The sequence below is a fragment of the Phaethon aethereus genome, assembly GCF_964289735.1.
Source record: "Phaethon aethereus genome assembly, chromosome: Z".
Classification (NCBI taxonomy): domain Eukaryota; kingdom Metazoa; phylum Chordata; class Aves; order Phaethontiformes; family Phaethontidae; genus Phaethon; species Phaethon aethereus.
In genome coordinates, this window is record NC_138577.1 from 54,835,956 (window position 1) to 54,854,474 (window position 18,519).

The 18,519-nt window shown below is 39.5% G+C and overlaps 1 protein-coding gene across 1 annotated transcript in view; it reads right to left on the bottom strand.

The window, feature by feature from the left end:
- MEGF10 (multiple EGF like domains 10) overlaps window positions 1-18,519 on the bottom strand; it is a gene marked incomplete at its 3' end in the record, with an annotated part of 76,798 nt that overhangs the window by 31,736 nt on the left and 26,543 nt on the right. The window contains exons 5-11 of the mRNA XM_082013096.1: window positions 15,157-15,403; window positions 14,433-14,553; window positions 12,435-12,571; window positions 9,912-10,124; window positions 3,749-3,923; window positions 2,771-2,891; window positions 262-425 (exon numbers count right to left, since the gene is read on the bottom strand). Of these exons, the coding sequence (XP_081869222.1) occupies window positions 262-425; window positions 2,771-2,891; window positions 3,749-3,923; window positions 9,912-10,124; window positions 12,435-12,571; window positions 14,433-14,553; window positions 15,157-15,403 (1,178 nt within the window). The remainder of the gene's footprint in view (window positions 1-261; window positions 426-2,770; window positions 2,892-3,748; window positions 3,924-9,911; window positions 10,125-12,434; window positions 12,572-14,432; window positions 14,554-15,156; window positions 15,404-18,519) is intronic.

Genomic DNA, 18,519 nt, shown 5'->3' on the forward strand with positions numbered 1-18,519 from the left:
TCCAACTTTAAAGTGTGAAAGCAGAAAAAGTGTTCATCTGTGCATCTTCATTTTGTGTAGTCATTATTTGTGCGCTTTGGTGTGCTGCACAGCAGAGTTCTTCCAGAAGGATCGTTGTGGTATGCACCTATCTTGAACCCAGTCGTACATGGGCTACCAGGTGCAGTGCTCCTTAGGGACTTATCCAAGTCAAAAGAACGACAGCAGTGTCCCCCTCCCCAGTATTATCCTACAGTGCAAAATTCAGTGCAATTAAAGTACCTGGCAAGGGAGTTCACATTTTTCTCCTCTCCAGCCCGGGGCACAGGTACAGGTTCCATCCAGAGCATTGCAAGCCCCTCCATTAAGACACTGGCAAGTTAAGTTACAGCCAAGCCCCCAGGTACCGCTGGGACAATTTATTGAGCAATCTACACCATGCCAACCTGCAAAAATAAGAATTAAAGTGACAAATTAATCAGGTTTTCCCCCATTCATCTCTGATGACATGCTTCCCTCTGCCTACCAATGTGGCATCTCTTGGAGATGCCCACTACCAGGGTAACATTAACTACAGGCTAATATCAGCAGTTTCAGCTGAGGACTTGTCCAGGTTTGAACAAAGGTGCTCAAGGGCACCTTGTAACATCTGTGCACAGCACACATTTGCAGATGGGTGCCAACATACAAAAGCAATTGATGGGAGTTCTGAAATGAAAACAGAGACACCTTGAAATTTCACTGAGAAGCACTGAACTATACTGAGAGTTTTAAGGCATATCCTGAAAAATATTAGGAACGTTTTCCCTAGATTTAAGCTGCTGCTTTCATAATTCTTCCACCAGTGCTCAATACAGACAGTTCTGCAATGTAGTTTTAAGAGAAATCTTAGACACACAAAAAAAGAGAAAACATAAAAGTAGTGCATAGCTGGATTTCTCCAAGGATACATAGAAGACCTTTTAGATGATTTCTGTACTTCTCTCCCAACACAAAAAAAGAATGTAGTGGAAAATGGTTCTAAAATGCAGCATTCACCACTGATTATGCCTGACAGCAATGATTCGCAGACTGTGCACTGGGTAGACAGAAATGTAAATAGATTTTTAAAAATGTGATCATCTATTGGATACAAGAGAAACAGCATGAGCCAGTCATATGTTATCATCAGCAATGACACAAGCCAAGTTTCTAATTTTGTACCTTGTTTACAGTAAGCGAAAGGAAAAATAATTCTGCACTGAGTCTGATCAATAGACTATGCAAAACACATGTATTGAAATGAAGCTGCCTCGTGCCCTGGATTGATAACTTTGAATTCAGGGGTTATTTCAGGAAAAAAATATTATACTATACTAGCTAGAAAATGGAGACACTTTCCTTCAAGTGCCTTTCCAGGATTTACAAATTTCCTTCATTTACATGACAAGTATGTGTGTAGTTGATTTTCACCATTTGCTGTCTTTTTTGGTTGTAGTATGACTAAAACTGCACAATGCACAAGAAGACAGGATTATGCATGGCTCAAGGAATAGCTTTTCTCCTTACAACCTAGCTCCTTATCTGCTTTAACAGAGTTAAATGAGCTCCACTGTCTCTGGCTAGAGCAGAAGCTGGAAACTCCACATTTGCTACATGACGCATTTAATTCTATCAGTCCCCGACAAATTTAGTGGCTATTTGTCTAGGAAACTCTGACACTTCTCCCCCACTCTCAACCTTTGTGTATTTTTAGAAAAACATTTTTCGACAGGGGGGTCTACAACATAGGCTTAGCATGGGATTTGCTTGGGAGCATTCAACAGCCTGCCCCTCTCTTCTCAGCAATCCAGCAACACAGCCGATGGAGGCGGACTTTAAAACCTTCTTCGCAGCAGGAGTGAAAAAGAGAACAGGCGTATTGCAAAAGCGAATCTTTAAGTGGAGTTTAGTAGCATATTTTGGGTTGCACAGGAACACCATGTGGACCTGTAGACCTTCATAAGGGAAAAGACCTTTGCAGAACTAGCGCTCGAAGATGTCTAAGGTATCTTTGTTCCAGCCAAAGGCATGTGCTGCTGGGAGGTGGAGAGGTGAGCAGGCACATACAGTTTCTGGTGGAGGTACAGTGACCATCACAAATTACCGTTGGGAGGACATAGACAGGCAGAGGGGTCGAGGAGCGTGAGTCCACCTGCACAAATACTGACAGGTTCAGAAGGTTGCTCACAGAAGCAGGGAACGTAGAGGGCACAAGCTGGGAAGGGGGTTAAGCAAGGTTTGGTCAGAGCACTGCTGAGGAAACAAGTATTCTGACAGAAAAAACTTCCAGTAGATGTCAACGTCAGTGGTAAACCAGCACGCAGAAGTCTGTGCCTCTGTGATGCTGAGAGGGGCAAGGGTGGCAGCCAGAGGTGGAGCTCACCCAGGCTGAGGGGAAACAGGGCTACGTATTTTGACTAGGAAGGCTGACTTCAGATCAATGGCACACCAGTAGTCCTTCTAGCAGACCATAGCACTGCCACAAGAGACAAGTGGTCCATCTCAGGGTAAACATTAGTAATTCACCCAGCCACAGTATCCATCCCCCTGCAAACTGCGTCAAGAAAACATGAATACGAGGTACACGCACTCCTCACTGAGCACGTATTCTCCTAGTTTTCACCTCCCAGAGCAGCAGAAGCGTAAAGTAGCTAGTGATACGGCCTTCAATGTGGTCCGCTTTTTATTAAATTTCTTTCTTCTCTACTTCAAAAACTCAGTTTCATTTTATGGTTACAAAAAAAGAAAATTAATCTGAAAAGACACTTACCTGCTTTGCAGGCACAAGAACCATCTACTGGTGAACAGATGGCTTCATTTTTGCAGTTGCATAGAGACGAACAGTTTACTCCGTATGTCCCCGGAAGACAAGGAGTACCACAAGCAGCACCCTGAATTATACAAAAGTAGAGTCTGAAAAGTATTTGAGGAGGTTCAGAAAATACAGCTAATAAATGACCTGGGCTGACTCAGGTGCTATAAAAGCCAGAAAACATACAGACCATGGCTGTCCGACGCTGTCACTAAGTTATCCTAAATTAAAGGAAGAGCGAGTCCTTCATGCTTTTTAAGTCTACGGTAAGCATTAATTTTCTATTAGTTGCTGCAACAGCTCAGGTCACATAGTTAACAACACTTGGTCAGATCAATGGACAGTATTTTCAGTAATAAAGAAGCCCTTTATGAAACCGAAACACAGAAAGACAGCGATTTAATGGAAAATAATGTGGATATGTAAAATATTTTTAAGAATTAATTTGGATGAAGTTTTCACAGCTATTATTCCTAGAAGAACAACCACACTGTAAAATGTTTTCTATGTTAGATTAGCATCCAATGCACAGGGAATAGCAAATGTGTGTAAATGTTTGCTCGTAGCAAACGTCTGTGAAAACAAATGTCTTTGTCTGGAGTTTCTCTGGATGGAGCATGAAGACTTGGTACAAGAAGACAATGACTGAAACCTATTGTTCCTCCCTTTATTTACACCACAACAGCACACTGTCATTCTTATCATTGTCCTATAAAGCAACTAACTTTTCTTTCTTAAAATGGCTTCATTTCAGTACTTGAGAATCAATCACAAATTTTGCCTTTTCAGGGTCTTATAACACACCCAGTGGTACCTAAATATGCTTACCTCTCTTTTACTGTGGTGGAGAAAGCACACTCTGGCATCTTGAAGAATTTGTCACTGAACTAAAGGCAGTGGAATTGAAAACGGACTGTGAAAGTGAGAATCATTTACCTTAAATCCAGGGGCACAGGTGCATTTTCCAGTCACACTGTCGCAGTCAGCACCGTTTTGGCAGCTGCAGATCTGCTGACATGACTCGCCGTAGAATCCTGGGGAACACGTCTCGTTGCAGTAGAGCCCAGACCAGCCAGGCTTGCAGGAGCATTCCCCAGACATAGGGTGACAGCTGCCAGGAGGGGATGAAAGGATAAGTAATTCAGGACTAAACGTGGTGTCTTTTTTTTTTTTTCTTCCAGAGAACAAAATGCTATTATAGATAGGTTGCATAAAGGATCTTGCATGCTATACATGGAGATGGTTTTACTGCCCAAACCACAAAGCAAAGGGTTCTGTATATGTGTATATAAATGCATGACAATTACGAGAAGAAATGTAACATCATACAACATATAGACATTTTGGGAAGACATGGAACAAAAAGAAGAGGTATCATTTTTCTATAGCTAGTTGAAAAGAAACCTATCTGAAATGCAGTTTTAACCATAAAGTAGATATCCATGGTTACAAATATTAAGGTGATGAAACTATTACATTCCCCAAAATGTATCAGGTTTCCGCTCCAAGTATAATAGGATCATTTTCGTAACATTGCCCCAGCTTAGCAGCATATTGTCTGAGAGATACAATGCTTCAGTAAAATAGTGTGGCATCCCACACAAAATAATAACACAGCACCCAATGAGTAGCAAGCATGCTCTTTTCTTTAAATCATTGGTTGAAAAGAAGACAACTGGCATCTTTCTGGGAACGATACAAAATCATTTGCATTGGGCAGAAGTCAGATATACTGTCAGAGCAGTGACCTTTTGGAGGGTATCTCCCCTGTGTTGGCCATACCTGGTGGCAGAGCAGCTGTCCCTACCTGGGACAGCAGTTTCATTGAAGGGCCAGTCAGACAGCTGTTGCCTCATAACAAATGGACATCATCAGCTGTGCAAAGATATATGTGCTGGAAAAGTGGACACAATGGGGTACTCTGTAGCACTCTGGCAGACAAAGCACTTGCTTAATTCTCACCAAAGGAAAGCCTTAATACCCAAATCCAATATATTTACAATGGGAAGACTGTTTAAAGATATGTCTGCTATTGATTGAAGTTCCTTTAAGTGTGCTGGAAAAAAAATGTGCCTTCGTCCAGACACATTAAGTGACCCATGACAAGAGCCTGATTTTGCAAGATTTGCTGACTCCTTGCGTGGGGGCGTGTTTGAAACTGAGTATTTTTCTGACCATTTGAAAGTTTGAAAAATAACCTATTGCGCTTTTAGGTGCTATAACATAAGTAACAACAATATTCTTTGAAAAACTTGCAACATAACTAGGGAATGCATTATTAGTTGCAAGTACGCTTGGACTTGAGGAGTACTTTTGCCAAACTAAGAGTTTCCTATTGCCGTATACAACCAACTGACAACACACCATTGCTCAAGGAAAGTATGAATTATAAGTGTTGGAATGTCATTATGCATTCTGCTCTCTCTATATTATTGTATACACTATAACATCATAAGAATTTGGGGGTCTTGAAGGTATTAAAATCTCTTGACAGTGTTAAGCTGGTTTACATAAAGTGAGAGGAAAGGTCTTTTAACTAAATGATATATGCAGAAATGGTTCAAAACTCATGGTGTTCACAAGTCAACAGTCTGTTGTATGCCTGCCATGAAATAAGTTGAAATGGAACCATTCTCATATAAAATACACGCAAAATTATGAAAACACATGATGCAGCAAGATAATCAGATTTGTACCCTATTCCTGACTTCCTGTAGGCACACAGTGGCATTTTGGATCCAATTCACATGTTTCTTATCAGTGGAAGAATATAGGGCAGGGAATATGAAAAGGTTTTTCAATCCACAACTGAATAGTCATTAGGATATGAATTAGACTATGTTCATAAGATAAAATAAGTAGTACCATCATTTTAAGACATAAATCCCAGCATTGTTTGTTGTTTTTTTGGTTTTTTTTTTTCCTTTCAGGAGAGGGGGACACAACACGCATGAGCAAGCACTGGGTATGAAGCAGAGGCATTGATATTCTGTGCCCCCCAGTGAGTGTTACTAAGGCATACTTGCACATGTATTGATTGACACCAAAATTAGTATTCTGTAATTTGTAATTAAATGTAGGAAGCTGGAGCACTTCTGAAGCTTTTTGATGGGTTCTCATGCAGTTAGCTTAATTGGCAATAAGATTTATATATTAAGATAGGGAAATAAAGAGATGTTGAGAGATACTGATAGAAAATCTGCTTTTATTCCTGGTTTTTTGTTCACACTTTCTGGAAATACTAACCTACTCTGTACAGAGACAAAAGAATACATGTGGGTAGTTGATATATTTGAAAGACTTAGATGAACTTAATGATTTTCATATGATTTATATAGATGTTTCACTATTTCAATATCCAACTAAATTCTGGAGCACCCTATGAAATATAAAATTTTCATGAAAAGTTCTTGTACATGTAAGTACATTAGAAAAATGCAAAATTGCAAGATGCCCTAATTTGACTTTAAAAACACACCCAGACTATATGAACTAAGCATGTATCACATCATAAGGTTCCACTCAACCCTATATATGTATCTGAAAAAGCATGAGACAAAAGAACCTCCATTAGAGCTCATGTCATGAACAAACCCTAATTCCAGCCTGAACTACACCAAATTAGTTGGTGATACAGAATGAACCCAGCTGATCCTACCTACACCTGTGAAGCAGTGGTGGAAGATCACCAGAAAGAGCTTACAACAACAAAAAAAAACAAACAGGGACATCTCAAATTTAGCTTGGAGACCAACCTGAAACCAGTGCATATGCTGTAACACAGGTGTAACAAATATCCTTTCTAAACCTTCTAGATAAATATGCAGCTACAGTCTGCCCTTCTTACATTTTCTGAATGATCATGAGGTGTCACTTGAGTAAAGGCATGACAAAACCCAGTCTAAAAGCAGTTTAGGCTGGAAGAACATTCCTGTACAAAATGAAGTGACATCGTTGGTGAAGCAGACTGAGATCTTTCTCGCTCGTTCCTGCATCTTCAGAATTCCAAGTTTCTGTGAAAGCCCCACAAACTGTGGATGGAAATGGCAGGGACACATGGGCCTGCCCATACCATCTCACAGCACTGCTGTTGTACCCCACTGAGGAAGCATGTTTTATGTGGTCTTAGTCTCAGCCACCCAGCACTCACTCTACTTTTTTTCTTGACTATCAAGTAAAAAGGGACAAATCGATAGTGTCACCTCGTCACAGACAACAAAGGTCTGCGTCTGATTTGCACTCTCACTCAAATCCTTTCATATATTTCACAAAGTGCAATAGAGAAGAACCATTTGTGGAAAAAACTCTTGACACAAGAGAGTTGTTACCTGCTGCTGTCCTCTGGACCCCTCAGAAAGAATAAAATCTCTCAAGTATATCTATATCTAAACCTTTACGAAGCATGTAATAAAGGCTGCTGATGCAACTAAGAACAAGGATGGGCTTGCCTTTCATCCTCAGGAGCTGCCATCAACCAACAGCAGCAGCAAAATCGCTGTACCTTAGTTTACCCAAAACGCAAATTATGAACTATTGCCAGAGCTGTTTTGATACAATTTCCTAAAACATTAATAGAAATATGTATACGTTTTGAACTATGGTGTATCATAATGTTTTTGTATTTTTAAGCATTTCAAGAAAATGGCTAGACACATACTTGTAGACTGCAACTACTGTACGCATATCTTACAGCAATATTTTTTGGTGCTAAGTATTTTTTTAACTTTAGTTCATTTCCATATCTATGAATACTAAGAACATAAGTAATAACTTAGGGCTCTAAGCCTACCAACAGCTCCTCTTCCAGCATATCTAAACTAGCGGTAATACCCAGATGAAAAAAATTTTTATGATATCAAGGCCCCTAGAAGTCATAACAGAATCCTAGACCTACAGACACACAAAGCATATTTGAAGAAGGAATTGTACTCCTTTTTTCATGCCCTGCGATTATTGGTTGTTATTATTACTGCTAAATGGGTTAGTGCTATGAAGAAGATCCTTTGGCTAAAGCCAGACCAAACAGTACTTGTGGTAGGCAAGTAAGGGATGACGATATTCCCTGAGGTGCTTAAAAAGTTGTCTCCTGGCTGACTGGTATTTAGTGAGAAATGAAGACAGCCAGACACAACTGGCTTCTGAAAAAATTCTCAAAAGTGTTCAAGTGTCCATAGGGAGCTTCATCTTCTCCACCATTATTCAGATGCCCTTTGATTTCTGTTATCTGGTGGTCTTAATCACTTCTTGACCTAGGGAACCTATGTATGAAAAATAAACTTGTGAAGTCACGAAAATCTTTGTTTTCCTCACAGATCATTATGCCCTTGCAAATATGCTGTCGAACCTATAGGGCTGTTAAGTGCCTTTTGGTTTGTCATACAGAGGGGAATACGGTCAAAAAAAGACCAGCCATATGCCGCTGTTTACATGTGAACATTTGTGATCTGATTTGACCACAAGCTGTTTTCCAGTGGTATAAATGAAGGAACAGCTGTGTTGAACATGAATCAGAAGTAATCCCTGGAATATCAGAAATACTATACAGTGTAACATGTTCCTGTCAAACAAGGCTGCTACAACAGTCTGCAGACAAATTTTCAGGAAAGCAGCTAACCATAATTCATAACACAAGAGCATTTGGTCTACTAGCACAATTTGAGAGCTACGTAGGTCAGTATTATGGTGCCATTTATTCTTGAATGCATTGCCCAAAGAATGAATTGCTTGATTTTATGTCAAAAGCTCTATTTTAAAAAAAGACATTTCAAGTAAATGGGATAAACAGAAGTGCAAGCACACAACTGTAAAAAGCATATTAATGGAAATGGAAAAGAATTCAGTTTGCTGTCACATGGTTTGTCGAAGAAAGGTATGTTGAACAACTCAGACAATGCACAAAGTAATTTTTCACAGAGGCCTAACAGAATGGGTATTTTCATGTATGTATTTGAGTGCTTTAACATCACTTCTAAATTCTGACTAAAGGCTTTTGGTTTATTTCTGAGGAAAAGTGCATCTTATATACAACATACAGCAGCATTCTATGTGACAGTCAATAACTTCTGCAAATTTCTTTCACAGCTATTTTCAACAGCAAAAATTTAGATTATGCTCACAAACCTTATCTAAAGTACTATGATTAGTAATGCAATTAAATGTAAGTAAATGCGCAAGTGAATGCACAATGAACAAAGTATTTCATGAGAAGAACTGTGTTTTGTAACAAGAGAAAGCTGTCCAGAATTGTTCTATAAATATGTTGGCTCGCCTCGACTGACATCTGACATTCCTCCCTCACAGCTGAAACTTTGTCTCCAAATAGCTAGTTTTTAGATTTTCATAACAATATGCTGAAACACTGCAAAATCCACAAAGCCACACAAGATTCAAAAAATAGGACTCATTACCACCTGAATAAGGAGAGATGGTGAAAGGTAAGCCAACTGGGAACTATTTTTATTAGATTTTTAGGGATGAAATTTTACCTGCTTTCTAGAAAAATAATTTCCATGACAAAAAATGTATTACTGAAACCTAGGTTTACAATTGGTAAGACCTTGGAAATTTTATACTGAAATAGTCACCTACACCAGTTTGTATATACATATACAGAGAAAGGGAGAGAGAAGTGGATTCTCCTCTCATGCCCAGCTTGTAACACTATACATCCATTGATTTCAATTCAGTTATTTCTCAGCTACAGTACACTAGAATATGCGAGGGACATATGATGTATCCTGACTGTATATAGTGAACAATATAATAATTTATTAATGTGGTAAATATAGACAAAGGTCACACCTTCTCTAACCATTTATTTCATGGGTGAGAAACCAAATACAACAGTGAATATTAATATCAAGTATAATTGCAAGGACTAAAATTCAGAAACTCTTTTGGGTTGATATTTTCTTTCTTGATATGATTACAGAATACCAAATACACTTACAAGTCTTTAGCTGGTTCAGTTTGCATGAAAGTAACGTTTAGTTTAAAAAAAAAAGTCTAGAAAATTCAATAAATATTTATTTTCAGATTACATCCGGATTTCTGTGTTCTATATAGAAAAAGAAAACAGGCTGAAGGGTGTAAAGCCTACCTCCAGGTATTGGGCATGTGGCAGGGACACTTTTTATCACACTTGAGACCATAAATTCCCTCAGGGCAAAGCCTGGTTTCGCAGTGCTCTCCGGTGTATCCTGGTTCACAGAGACAGGCACCACTAATATGGTAACATTTCCCACCATTCTCACACTTGCAGGTCTCAGCACACTGCACCCCATAAGTCCCCACTGGACACTCATCTTGGCAACTGTAAGAAAAACAAACAAACAAAAATTAATTTTACTTCCTGTAAGCTACAGCTTTTGGAGATTTAAGGGAAATAAGGTTTATGAGGAATCTCTTACACTGGTCTAAAACACCTCTTAGGCAGAGCAGGCATTTATATAACTTCATATTTAAAAGTGCCTGTCTCTCTGGCTTCTTTTGCTGCTCAGATAGAGAGGCTTAAAAACATTGGCTCTGCAAATTCCTTTGGAAAAGGTCTCCCCCTCTCCAACAAAGGAGACAACGTGCATACACAGACCATTGCACTTCACATTCAGAACAAAACCAAACCCTCTTAAATCAGACCTGAAGTATGAAGGAATAAATTTTCAAGTATTTTGTTTCAAAAGCTCTCCATCTGAAACTTTTTAAAGTGATCTAGATTCTCCACTTAGCAATAGTGTGAATAGCCAGCAGACACCCGCGCCCCTGCTGACACTCAAGCCAGGAAGTTGCCTGGCAATCATGTTCAGCAGTCTCTGACAAGAATATTTTCTAACTGTGTTTCCAAACACATGATGTTTCCAGAAAATCTTTGTTTTCAGAATTTCACTCTAAAACTATTTTTTTTTGTTGATTTTGCCCTTCAAAAATTCATAGGATGAACATGGAAAAATCTTCAGGAACACAAAACCCTTCTCCTCACCTGACTTTTCTAACAGATGAAAGTGCAAATTACTAAAGGCTTGGGTTTAAACATATACGGGAGAGAGCAGCAAGGTGTAGCATAATAACAGATCTAATAACCCTGTTTAAATGTTTCCAAATAAAGCTGAGAATGAATTTTCTCCAAATGACAATCAGGAATCCTAGCCACATTAGACAAAATTTAACCTTGAAATTTATTTTTTTTTTAATTGCATCTTTACAGCTTCTGAAAGACCCTCTTCCACTTCATGGTGAGGACAGGTATCAATCAAAAAGTACTAGGCAGAAAAATTATAAATGTAGTTTAAACTAGATTCCTTTGTGTTAACTCAGATCATCTAGGAACTGTTACATGCTCTAGGAGTCCTCTTTTTCCTGCTCTATGAACAAGCTCCAGGAGTCACCATCACACCGAAATCTCATACAAATACTGCTGAAGTTACACACAGAAGTGGAGAATAGCTTAGCACTTTTAAAAAATATCCTTTTTGCTGCTGGTATATATGTGCTAGCTCAACCAGTGTCCACACATTTCTTGTAACATTTTCCTCCCTTGCCAGTCCACTGAGATGAAGTAAGAACCAGGTTTACAACTTTCCTTATGACCCATTCCTGCCCTTGCAGTATCTTGAAAAACCAAAGAATTGCAAACAGAGCCTGTTTTCCAGGAAAAGAGGTAGCTCAGACTTGCAAAAGTGACCAAAATGCTGCAGCCTGTAAGGCATTTCAGATTAAAGTCAGATTTAAATTCCAAGACAAAACAATTAGTTGCTTTTAGAGATACCAGTGTAGTCCAATGCATAGACTCTCATATGAATATTCCTCTGATTTCCCTGCTGACTTGTCTGTGTCTCTTTAAATACATCTACCATCTTCTGCACTGCTTCTTCACAGACACAAATTTAATTTTGGCATCCAAATGGCTCTGGACTGATTGTTTCTCTTCTTCGTAAGTTTTTTTCCCCCTTATGTCTGGCACAGCTCTCCCCAAGTCCTGCGAACGCTTGCGTGGGAAGTGCATATGGTTATAATACCTACTATTGTTGGCAGAGATCCCCTGGACTGACCCCAGTGATTAAGCTACTGCTGACTTCAGCAAGAGTTGTGTGCCGTTTAAAATACATGCAGTAAAACACCTCCTTCATCACTTTTGACTGCCTTTAAAAATGATGTCTTGGTGTATTATCTTTCCAATCTACCAAAGAAAACCTTTAACAATCAAGTCAGAAAATAAACAAGTTTCACTTCTTCGTTTGAATGAAATACTTTAGAAGACAACTCTCCAGCTTTCTCACTTCGAATTAGCCTCCCTTGCTACTATAACTGCCAAACATCTGCACAAAACCAAGAGCTTCCTTCCTCACCCCGAACTGAATCACTCAAGTGAAGACCCACAAGACACTGCCAAAGCATGGGCCACAGCAGGAAAATCCTGAACCCAAGCAGTTCCTCACAGAAGGGTAATCACATAGGCACTTTTAACTTGTGGCCCAGCATCAGCTAAGTGGCATGGCAAACATTTCATAAGATCCTTTTAATTGTATCATAGGTATTTTCATTCTGCTTGCTACCAGCTTCTTAACTTTTTCTGTCGTAGCATGCCCCTTGGAGGTCCAGCAGTCTGACAAAAATAAGTTTTCCTTACCGTTCCCCTGTGTAACCTGGGCTGCAATGGCATTGACCTGTCGCTGAGTCACAGGTCCCTCCATTGTGGCACTGGCACTCCTGGGAACAGTTTTTCCCATGACGACCCTCAGGACAAGGCTCACCACAGACCATGCCCTGTGTGTGCAAAAAAGACCCCAAACTTAACATTAGATTTGGGATTACAGTTTGAATAGACAAGGAGGAAAGGTTTGCAATGAAGAAAGATCAAGGAGATCTCGTGTCACTCGTCCAGTGCTGATCTTGGAAATGCCAGACTCTTCTCCAGCTTTAAAAGCAGGGTATGTTTCAGCAGTAGAGGAATAATCTTTCAGGATTTCCATTTTGGAAGCCAAAGCTAATGAAAAACGCTATCTCTAAGCAACAGTGAAAACACTTAGACATTTAAGACTAATTGATGTCAAGCTCTTACCAATTTATTTATCAGGAGTAGTATATATCAAGACATCCGGAAATGCCCTCCAGTGAGTAGTGGTGTAGAAATCAGTAACTGCTGTAATGCCCCAATTATACTACTTTATGATAAGTTGTTTTTTTCTGAGGAAAGGAGAAGTTATTTGTAATTTCACTGAAAGCTTAGGTAGGATGTCTGCTTCCTTTCAATGAGTTTTGAATTTCTGTCCTGCTATTTACATCCTTGGAACTAGTTACACCTGTGTGGTGAAGGGAGCATCAGATCGTAAAATTTTTAAGAAGCTATTTAAAGAAAAACATATTTACAGGAATTTGATCAGGCAAAAGACATGCAGGTATTTCAGCTACCATAAGATACTGCAGGATTTATACCTGGCTACTTTAAACCTTCTTTTCATGAAAAGCAAAAAAGGTTATGCTGACAAAACTGTGTTTCACAGAATTGAAAAACCTAAAACTAACAAAGACTTATGCTTAAGTAACTACTTGGAATGGAAAATTAGTCAAAGGGCTAAACATTAATTTAATAGTTAAGACACACACTAGTATAAAATTTCCATCGCTGCTTCATATGCCGTCTCATTTTTCATTAGCTGTATTTAGGCAGATTAAGAGAGTCAATAATTTATGCAAACATTTGTATTCTATGACCAATAATTTAATTCTTTTAACATGAAGTGGAATAAAAAGCAAAAACGGCCATAATCCAGTTGGGTAGTCAGGTGAGTGGTGCTATTCAAACACACTACGAGAGATGATCATTTATAGTTATGTTCTCTAGTTGGTAAAAAACTGACTTCTGCCACCGGTTATCACAAGATAGTATCTCAGTTATCATGAGATAATGAATAGTTCAGTAAATGTGGATTTCCACCCACCCAAAGGTGGACATTTAAATAGAAAAAATTATTAACAAATATTATTGATAAATGTTATCTACAAATGTATTTGAAGAAATTGTTGGGCTTTGATCACCCTCCAGCCTTTTGATCACCTTCCAACTCCATTATTTGCCAACTCAGAGTTAGCAGCCTGGTAGTAGGGGAGGCTACTTGCAGCTCCAAGGTCAATTCCTCTTTCTCCACTCTCTGACAAAAGGGTAGAAAGTCTAAAGATAAAGTCAATGTTCTGATGTCCCATTTCCATCACCAACATTTAACAGAGTATCTAAGGTTTGGGGGTTTTGTCATGCATACAGGCACAAAACTCGCTACTAAAATATATAACAATGTCACTTCCCTATAATATCAAGTTACATCTGGAAATTAATGACTTCCAGACAAGATCTAAAGGATGTTGCCTTGCCACAGTATGGTTCATGTCTTTTGCTTCCCAGAATCTGATATGGTTAAAAAGGCAGCACAGAACTGGAGGATTTTCAGTAACAGATGGTTTTTGCAAGTATTTTATTCCAGTCCCTTATGCTAAAATACGTTTCTCATTACTCCTGGCTACAAACAGACTGCATTTGCTATCCTCATTTTCTACCCTTCGCTGACACTGCCCAAAATCCACAAATATGGAAGTTTTGTGGGGTTGTGTCAATTTCAGAAAGTGTTTTTACCATCCATCCTGGCGGGCAGGCACACTCCCCGGTGACATGGTGACAGACGCCTCCGTTCTGGCACGGGCACCTCTCCTCGCACTGCGGCCCATGCTTCCCAGGGGGACAGAGGTCCTCACAGCTGGGGAGGTGACGGTGTACAACAGAGACAACCATTACTTCGGTACACACTCCAGCCTCCACCCACCTCTTTATTTTTAATGCTATCGGTAATTTTTCTGGCCAAAAGTATGAAACAGAAAGCAGTGCAACATAAAGAGATGCACACTAAATATTGTATAGCATCCACACAACAAATCTAAGGAAACAGACATGGCAATCTAGGAATTATTTCTTCTTAAAGATATTTCTTTCTACACTGTTTGCTGCTCATTTGTTTTTACTGATAAAGCTCAAAATCTATTCTGGAATGAGAAAGCCAGATAACTCCATGTTTCAATGCTATTTTCCAAACTTGTAGCCAAACCATTTTCATCGCGGTCATGAAGAAGCTCCTGCTGCTACTTTTTGTGGTTTTTACTTAGCAGTCCAGATCAAGAGGGCTTTCTCTCAGCTATACATCTGAAAGTGCACTGCAACATGGTTTGCCTAGCCCTGCTGCCCTGCGTTACACAGCAGCCCGACCAACAGTATCATATCGAAAGTTAATCGAAATGTAATTTCTCTTGCTAGCACTACTTAAAACTTGTTTTTCTCCCTCGTAAATAATATAACTACTGCTTACAAGGCACCAGTGTATCCAGGAGGACATCTGCACTCTCCAGTCATGTGGTCGCAGGTGGCTCCATTTTGACATTGGCATTTTTGATGGCAATCGTTTCCATACGTCCCTTGACCGCAGCGTTCTTCGCAGCGCCAACCTTTAAAACCCGCTGCACAGTGGCATGCTCCAGTGATGGGGTTGCACAAGGCTCCGTTTTTGCACTGGCAGCGGCTGCTGCAGTGAGGTCCCCAGTGGTCACTGTCACATGCTGAAGGGGTAGAAGGAAAAATTTACAGCAGTTTTATAATAGCGCATGTTACAGCACTGAAGATACTATGAGTCAACTGTAAAAAAACCCAGAAAGTTATAAAATGGAAATAGTTACGTAGTACATCCTCAGTTCTCCTTGGTCCTCAAGGATCTTGGCAGGCAGATGGAACTTAATTTATGCACACAAATTAATTTCTCAAGCATAAAAGCAAACACTTTAAAATGTGAAGCTCTGAACTAAATGCAAGTTCTAGTCTCTTCATTGGCAAAACTCTTCATTATGACTCTCCTCCATCAAATAAGAGTTATGGTTGCAGTGAGCTTCCATTTACCCAGAGAAGTCTTGCTAACTTAGAAAAGTAAAAAACGTAGTCTAAATCCATAAACCACTGTCTGAATCCCACAAGGAAGTTGCAAAGCTTACTCAACATAAGTTTATGATTTCTTTGAAAACCAGAAGTACCTACTTGTTTACATAATTGCAAATATTTCCTTTTCAATCTTGCAATATACTATTAGGGCAAAAGAAAATACAAGAAGTGTTTCACCAAGCATTAGAAATTAATGATTATATGTTTAAACTTCATCTGAATGTTAGAAATTTGTATATCCAATGTGTCTTTGAGATCATTCAAATGCAACTTTTCTTGCCTGCCCCAATGCATCCCATTAAAACCCTATAAGCAAACCATTCACAGATTATTCCAGCATCAAAAGAAAAACCTTAACACTAAAGGAAGAAATTTTTCTTAAGTGAGAAACACAGGAGTTCTGTAAAGAGCCAGAAGATTACGGTCACCTAGAGTTCAACAGGAATGTACTAATCATATGGTCAAATGATCTGATTTTATTTTTATGTTCTGTTAGTAACAGACGTATAGTGGGAAAGCCTCAATTGCAGCGACTGTAAGCCCGGGCCCTCCTCTTAGAGACTGACAACCATTGTTCTCCCAGTCTTCTCTGGGGGCAAAAAAGCCCAGCAGAGAACAGGCACACTTTCTTAGACCAATGCAAAATAATTCAAGAATCCTCCTCAGGGCAGGAATTATTCAGCTATAGGAGCTGTTCACTCAGGTTACACAAATAAAAAGGGATTAGGGGTCTTTCAAAGAATCTACTCCTTAAGATTTTTTTTTTCCCAGGAGAGGTCACTAGAACATGCATCTATAATGGAGATATTGTGAGATACAGCAAAATAATTTTGTAGCTACAAAAAAATCTACACACAACAAAATACACATCAACAGAAAGTACTGTACGTATTATAAACAGCCAGCAATACTGCCAAACTGACAGAACAACTGTCCATCTTATTATTGGCATCTCTCTTTGAAGATGTGTGGTTTTTGTTCTGGACTACACTACAATGCATCGCAGTCTACAACACACGGCATTTCACAAGTTGCCTTTCCCCATGATAACGCACATGCTTATTTTCAATATGTCTGCATGGAGTAGAAAGTGTAATCCTCATACTTAACCAGTCCTCAAATTGTTGTCAGGAAATGAGTCCCTTTGGGATATATATAAATACAAGTGTGGGTGGTGAGACGTCTGAGATAGTTGCATGTTCTGTTGTGATTGAGCAGACACCCCTACATTTTTTTTCTCCTCAACACATTAGTCTGGATTCAGATAACAGTCTTCCTCCTCCTCCAAGACAAAATAGACAGTTTCAATTTCAGCCATTTTTCACTGAATAATTAGAAAAAATTTTGAAAAAATTAAAACAACTCTGTCCTGGCATGTCTCATGAACAGCAGAATTCAGACTGATCACCAGACCATGACTGTTCCAGTGCAGAGCTCAGTCAAGGATGAATGTGGCTTGAAGACGCTCTAGTTATAAAGACATGACAGGCAAGAGAAGACTTATTCTTGGTTGATAAGTGTGAGCTTGTGTTCTTTCACCAATACCTGGAAATGGGATATTCAGTGCAGTGCAACAACATTCATGTATCTGCTTGAAGACCCAGCATAATGATTCTCAGAGTCACACAGACCCAAAACCACCTACTACTATGCATCTGCCATTGCATCCAGCACCCAGGCACCAAGCCTGCCTTGCCAGAAACCACTTCATCCATGAAGCGGCGGAGGCCTTGTAACTCCCTCTGCCCTTTTTACAGTCCCATCCTCAGTCTGCCTCCTTGGGATGCACCCTGCTGTCTCCTGGAGAGTTACTGATGTCCAAGGTGAACGTGCTGTGTCTGTGAACTTGGAACATTTCTCAACTATTTTACTGTAAGAGCATGTACTGCACAGTACATAATAATTTATTAGTTTCCTGGCGTGATCTTCTCATTATGTTTGCAGGAAATCATTAAAATAAAAAGCATCATATAGCTGCTAATAGGATTTCCAGTCTCATGACCATTCTCTTGGCAACAGCTGGGTGGGTAACAAATATTGACTATGCAATTTTTCACTACAGCACAATGGTGAAGCATTCCACCAGGACAACGGTGCTCCCACCATACTATGACTGCATGGTAGTCTGTCACCAGCCTAGCATCTATCTATGAGTTATGGGCAGAACTGTGGAGAAAACTGTAGGATTAATGGGAATAAATAATAATTTAGAATGAGATGGATAAATCTCATAAATTTATGAGATAAGTTTTTCTTCTGCCCCCTGACTGATAATCAATATAATGCTCCCCGTAGGAAATTAAAGTGGCTTGTAAGAAACTGATGCTCAGTTTACTATTATAAAAGAAGAGGGCAAAGGGTAGAAATGTTTTCTATGGTGAGTTTGGTTTATTTTTAACTAGTTTTGGAGGCTAAATTTACCAACTATTGCATCAGACTATTTCTGCTGCTTACTAGTATTCAGGCACTAAGAAAGGCAGGCTGGAAGTCACACAGCTGCTAACCTGGTGGAATGGGATAGTCTCTGAGTTAATTACTATCTTCAGGTTACAGACTGTCAGCTGGAGTTTAATCAGAATAGCTGCTCTGACTGTCCTGACTGCACCAAGGTCACAGGCACACGCTACATGCACACACAGGCAAAAGCTACCGGCTTCTGAACAGATTTGGAGCTGTAAATCATCTGATTCAGCACAGGGTATATGTGAAAGGGAAGCAAAGTCTAGAGACAAGAGCCCCACAT